This window comes from Anarrhichthys ocellatus, unplaced genomic scaffold (genome assembly GCF_004355925.1).
Source record: "Anarrhichthys ocellatus isolate YVR2014 unplaced genomic scaffold, GSC_Weel_1.0 scaffold1104, whole genome shotgun sequence".
NCBI classification, from domain to species: Eukaryota; Metazoa; Chordata; class Actinopteri; order Perciformes; family Anarhichadidae; genus Anarrhichthys; species Anarrhichthys ocellatus.
In genome coordinates, this window is record NW_022281078.1 from 1,041 (window position 1) to 7,437 (window position 6,397).

The following is a 6,397-nucleotide window of genomic DNA, read 5'->3' on the forward strand; positions in this document are numbered from 1 at the left end:
TGAATTCTTAGTTTTCTATAGTTCCCCCCGGTTGTTGAGCAGAGATACACCACGCTTTAAAGAACAGGTATCGACAAAAGAAACTTGATCAGTCTTGAGTCTCAGGAGACAGTTGAGAGTCCCACAATGGGTGAAATCTAGTTTCAGAGGCTTCTCAACTTTGACCAGAGTGTAACAGAAAGAAGTACCACATCCTTAAAAGTCTAATCTATTGAATGTTGGCAGTTTTCTTCCAAATTAACCTTATCTAACTTTAAGCATCTTCATTAATTACTTTTATTATTGAATTTCCTTTAACGCTCCATTGAAGGACATCAAAGTGTGTGGATTTATATGCTGTAATACTGCACCTAATACTGTTGTATTTGTGGCGTTGTCTTTTATATTCTGATGTAAACTAAAAAGTAAAGTTCATATCCAGCAACTCAAGGAAACTAATTAAAATGTCCTTTACTGGAAACACCAAACAGGTAACATGATGTGACAGGAATGTTGATCACGATGTTCTGCAGAATATGATTTTGCAAAATGAAAGCTACAGTAACAGATGAGTTTCTGTCATCAGTGATCACAGAGCTCACCGCAGGTGAAAATGCGCTCTTCATTCTGTTAGGTAAAGACTGATCACAGTGCAGTTTGAGTTACAGTAAACCAATGAATGTGTTATCAGTGAGTCAGTGACTCATCACTAGAAACCCACAACATCTTGGTTGAAGGAGAGTTATTGTAAACACTGTAAAAAAAAAAAAAAAGTATAATTCTGCATTTTCTTTACTTTCACTACTGCATTGTGTTGTATTTTATTTGATCTAATCTTCTTTTCTAATGCACTTATTCACTTTATATAAAGCACTTTAAATTGTCTCTGGTGCCGATACAGATAAACCTCAACATGACAAAAGCAACATGAAAACCATCACCGAAAATCACCGACTTCATGTTTAACGTGTGCAGATAATCAAGTGAATTGTTTAGGAAAACAGTGACTTCACTTATTACAAAAAGTAAAAATGCATGTATTTTTTATTTTAAGATATTTCAAACTGGGATTATATAAATTTGTAATAGAATCCACGAGTCTTTATTTGACTTTATACTACTTTTATAGACAATAGTTCATAATTTGGGTATATCAAAAGATCACAGATTACATTTAAAGTAAATAACAAATTATCTGTCATCAAGTGGATGAATAATCGATACTCCAAACTCTGAACTACAGTTAACTATAGAATCGATTCTTAACTGAGGTGTTTTGTGTGCAGCGAATGACAAATGTATTTCCCCTGAACAGTAAACAGGCTTGTTTGGTTCCTGGATCGCACACCTTCCAGGTGGGAAGTGATTTGAGAGCCACACCCTCTTCAGGATGGAGCAGAAATCCCCCTTCCCTCCCCCTCCTCCTGCATCATCACCTGTGGGTGGTTTGCTGATTTAAATCATTTCCTGCAGTGATATAAAAAAGCAGAAACTGCAGAACAAAGAACATTCCCCCTGCTCAACTCTTGACTTTCACAGCTCAGGCAAGTCTCTTAGGAAAACTCCATCTTGGTTCTCTCTGAGTGATACTTTTATCTTTTTAGCTCATTTTTATTGGTTTAATTGTTTTTAATTGAGGGGAATTGCTAGATGAAATCTATTTTGCTGTGTGATTTGAAAGACTTTTGTACACTTCAAAACACGATGATTTAAGGTTAATTTCCCCTGAAAGACAACTGGAATGCTAGTTATTTAAATATTTATTTATTTTTTTGTCTTTGCATAATTCAACATCTTTTCAGTGAACTAAATGTGTTTTCTAGGTAGAAATACACTTGTATGCTTTGTTATAATTGTGCTTAATTGATTCAATGCAATCCGTTTTGAATATGCTGAGAATTTAAATTTCTTTTGGCGTAATTAAGATTTTCCAACTTAAACTGTAGTGTATTGATGATAGACCGGCTCTCCAATCACACTTTTAATAACTATTTGGGTTTTTTGTTCGTTTACTGTCTTTCTTTAAAGAATGGAACGTGGATTGACCCTGTTGGTTGCAGCGCTGGTCGTTTATGTGACTCCGAGTGTCCAAGGAACAGCTCATCTGTCCTCTTCCAATGCTACGGTTGGTTTTCTTTCACTTTAATTCTGTGTAAATCATCACAACACCTGCTTGACCTTTGTAATTTAAACAGATAATGTGTTTCCACTTTGAAGTTTTCTGTTTTTAAAATGAAATGCCATGTTTGAAGGCTAATTGAGTAAAGAGGAGAAAACACCAGCTGTTTTTCTTCTTTACAGTTTTTATTTTTTTGTGTGAAATGTAATGGCTAACCAATACAAGGGTTTATGTCTGGGTCTTTAGAGCTGTTAACTGATGATTTCCTGTATTTGGAGTTCTTTTTATTGTTAAATGTTTGTTGCGCATGTTTTAGGTCAGTTTCCAAGAAGCGGCTGTAATCGTATACTTGAATGCATAACTTTGCTAAACAACAGAACGTGATTCTGCTTTTAAAGGGCTACTCCAGCAATTCAGTCTAGCACCTCCCTAAGGTTGGGGAAACTCACAGGAGATTTGTTTTATTTTTATTCAATTGATGCACCAGAGGCCAAGATATTCTGACGTAAAGTACCTAGTATGCCGCCAGATCCTAAAAACGCTGGATCCTATTTCCATCATGCAACTCTGACATTATATAACAGGCTGAGTAGTACTCATCACCCTGTGTAAACATGCAGGTGTTGACTCTGCAAAGATATGCAGATAACGCAGCCTCTGGTTGACAATTTTACATAAAGTTTGCGTTTTTACCCATCAAAACAAATAAAACTTCAGAATTAGTGACTCATTATAACAGCTCAAGAGGGCAGAAACGGTTTAGAAACAGACTTTAGCTTTATTTACTGCACAAAACATTTTCATAGCCATGAAGAATTTAGTCCACTGAGAGTTTTCTGTTTGTGTACCAGGTGGACATCACTCGCTCAGGTTGCGGAGTCAATAAACTATGTGTAGAGACCCCAGATGACTGCGATCCTGCTGGAACAGGCAGCTGTCTGTTTGTGTCTGTGGTCGCCACCGCCCCAGTGGCTCCCAACGGCACTATGCTGTCCATCGAGCTCAGGGGAGACTCCAGCGGATACATCGCGCTGGGCCTCACTGCAGACCCCTCAGAGGTAACGCACACTATTTCAAACATCTTTTTCTAAATTGGACAAACAAATTAATATCATGCCGCTTTTTAAACAGTAAATACTTTTATACAAACGGTGGACAGGTTTGTGTCTGCGACAGGATGCTGGTTTCCAGAGTAGAGATCCTTTTGACATGAGTCCAAAGTACAGAGTATTGCTTCCTCTTCCCCAAAAACTTGTTGGGCAGCCTTGTAGAGTCAGAACTCTATGATACTATACTTGATTTACAGGTTGATGTTATGTCCCAGCTCCCAGCAAATGTAAACAGACTTGCTTCCTTAATACTTTTCTGGATCTAGTTAATCAGTGACATGGGACCATCTCAATGAATGTATCTGTTAAATATGACTGTGGCATTTATTGACTTGATGCAATATTTATCTAGTTGATAAGGACTGCCTGGATAGTCATCTAACTGGACAATGTGTCTATTATCTCATACTGAAGGCTGTAAAGAATACAATAGTGTCGTTTCATAATTTGTGCGAAAGAAGGCTCTATTTCTCCAAACATTAAGTCCATTGTGATATTTTCTGTATAAACGCATGGACTTGAATTGGGACGTAGTGTGAAATGTGTTTAAAGATGGCAACGTGCTATATGGCTTCTGTGTTTACACAGAAAAGTAACAAATGGATGTCTTTATTACTGGATATTGAAATTACTTTGGAGCAGTGATATCATCCTCAACATGAAATGTGGCTTTTTTTTTTTGTTAACTAAAAAACTGCTAACATTCAACAATGTTTCTGTAACACACCCCCCCCAAAAAAAAACTGACTATGGGCAAAACTTTATGTGGTAAAAGGTTAAACCTGGACAGAAAAATTACAACTTCTTTGCGCCTATAGTGACTATAAATTAAAAATATTATTCACGGCAACAAATCAGAATATTTAAACGTGTTGAAGCATATTGTGCAATGAGTTTCTAAAATGATGTGACGTGAACACAGAAGCATGCAACAGGGAAGCGGAAGCAAAATGATAATGCAGAGAAACGCACAAAGAAAACAAGACGGACGAGTTGGAAACTAAACTCGACTGTTGAATCATTGTTATTTCCAGCCTTGACAAAGACACTGACTTTTGGAATTTGTCATGTGGTCACTTCAAGGTTGCTGTATTACCCTTTAATCACAAATTTATTTTCTGCAGGGTACCACCATGCTCTTCATTTGCGCTCAAAACAGCTTGAGCAACGGGTCATTCTTCTTCAGGACAATGACCATGAACAACACCGACGCTACGCTCAGCGCAAATGAGGAGGTGAGGCCTCATATTTACTGTCGTATAGATGTTGGCGTAAGGAAATGCACTTGTTTCATGAAACAAGGGGTTAACAGAAAATCTAATGCACATTTACATACATGCTGATGATTCAGTGTCTATACTGCATATGCTAAAAAGAAATCCAAATATTTAAAAAGTCTAATGAAGTCTCTTACTGAGCAGATACTTAATAGTTATAGTTACACAGCCTTAGAAACAACAATAGATAAAATGATAAGAACACATAAACTTATTTATACGTTTATCATCGATGCGTTTCAAATACTTGTGTCTGTTTTAGTTTCCATTTCTCTCAGTAGGTTGTCTGGGGTGGCAGAAATCATGCTAAGAACTTTTGAGCAAACTTCATTTGCTTTTTTCTGGAACTTTAACTTATTTTACCGCACCATAACTTACTTTATGTCACGTAACCTTTCTAGCTAGTGTCAGATATCCGTGGCATGGTGACTGGAACTGTGATCAAGTGTGAGTTCAACATCACAAGTGTGAACGCCACTAACAGCAGAAGCAGCCCTGTTACCACCTTCTCCATCCTCCTTGGGAGTGGGCCTACTAACGGGAGTAAGTGGACACAGTAACACACGCGTACATTCATATACAAGATTGCTTCACAACAGGATTTCCATGTAGAAACCTGAATTCTTAAAACTATACATATTTTAAAGTTGCACAGCATTTGTTTATTCATGTATTTCATCCTGAGTACACAGTATCATAGGAGAATACTGTATGTTCTCTAGTGTTGGAAAGTAACTATATACATTTACTTAAGTACTGTACTTGAGTCTTTATTTTCCTTTATCTTTCTTCTCATTACAGTTCAGAAGGAAATATTTAACTGTTTACTCAGTTAATGACGGCTTTAGATACTTTACAAAGTAAGACTTGAGTACAAAACTTAAGAAGGGCTTCTAAAATATAGTTTGTTATATATTTAAAAAACAGTATATACAAATACAGCTGAAACTATTATATTAGTCAATTTTACTATTTTCCATGTAAAAATATTTCTGTGGTTTCAGCTTCACACGTGAGAAATTAGATTTTTATAGGTTTTTTTTTTTTATATAAAGGTTTGCATCAGTGGTTGTGAAGGTAACTGTAAAATTCTGAAATTGGAGAGAAATGTTAGTATACATTTAATGTACAGATGAGAACAAGTGGACCTTAAATGGAAAAATAACCTTTACTGCGTTTCTTCTTTTAGCTTGGCCCTCTGTTCTCCAGATGTACAGATGGATTTACTCCTTCAAACTGGAAATGTTTATTTTGCTGTGACTTTAATTAACGGCTGTCCATGAGAACGTGTGTAACCTCCCACTGCTCTGTCCACCTCATGTCAATGTTCAGCTACTATCGGCCCCTTCAACCGCACACTGACCAGCGGTCCTCTGAACCTCGCCGACCCGGCCAGCAACGCCGTCAACACAACGGCAGCGCCCGCCGTCAACGCAACGGCAGCGCCCGCCGTCAGCACAACGATGCCCAACAGCGGTGGAGCTGTCCAGCCTCATGGTAAACAAAACACCGCTGTTTATAGATTTGCACTTTAGTTTTAGGTCTTCAGATACTGATATCTGAGAACAATCCACAACAGCAGTAACTAAATAACGAGAGATGGAGGAACCATTTAATTATGTTGGTCATATCCTAGACAGAAACGGGTATGTCATTTTAAATTGATAGGAAAGGTTTTTAATTTGGTCCCTTTAGTAGCTGTTCTGGAGCTTTCGACTGCATCAGATGTTTGTCCGGTTGTCAAAGTTCTGAATATAAACTCAATTAAGTAAATGTCTGCTGCTTGTGCACAGTGATTTATAATATTACAAAAACACACTTTTGTTCTCTGGCTATGCAGATCATTTCTGTTTTACTTGTTCTGAAGATATTTGTCAATTTCTGCCTCTACCCAAAAGCAATGGAGATGAATG

General features: G+C 37.3%; 1 protein-coding gene across 1 annotated transcript; it reads left to right on the forward strand.

The window, feature by feature from the left end:
- The first annotated feature begins 1,438 nt into the window (after window positions 1-1,438).
- LOC116377299 (putative ferric-chelate reductase 1) lies at window positions 1,439-6,388 on the forward strand. The gene is made up of 6 exons (XM_031838908.1): window positions 1,439-1,523; window positions 2,008-2,104; window positions 2,950-3,156; window positions 4,332-4,442; window positions 4,886-5,027; window positions 5,817-6,388. The coding sequence occupies exons 2-6, from the start codon at window positions 2,009-2,011 to the stop codon at window positions 6,017-6,019; spliced, it is 759 nt and encodes a 252-aa protein (XP_031694768.1). The 5' UTR covers window positions 1,439-1,523; window position 2,008; the 3' UTR covers window positions 6,020-6,388.
- The last annotated feature ends 9 nt before the right edge of the window (window positions 6,389-6,397 follow it).

Excerpts from the sequence above, each read along its gene's own strand:
- LOC116377299 (XM_031838908.1), top strand. The coding sequence starts at position 2,009 with ATGGAACGTGGATTGACCCTGTTGGTTGCAGCGCTGGTCGTTTATGTG. Across the intron at positions 2,105-2,949 it reads TGTCCTCTTCCAATGCTACG|GTGGACATCACTCGCTCAGG; the intron begins GTTGGTTTTCTT and ends TTTGTGTACCAG. Across the intron at positions 3,157-4,331 it reads TCACTGCAGACCCCTCAGAG|GGTACCACCATGCTCTTCAT; the intron begins GTAACGCACACT and ends TATTTTCTGCAG.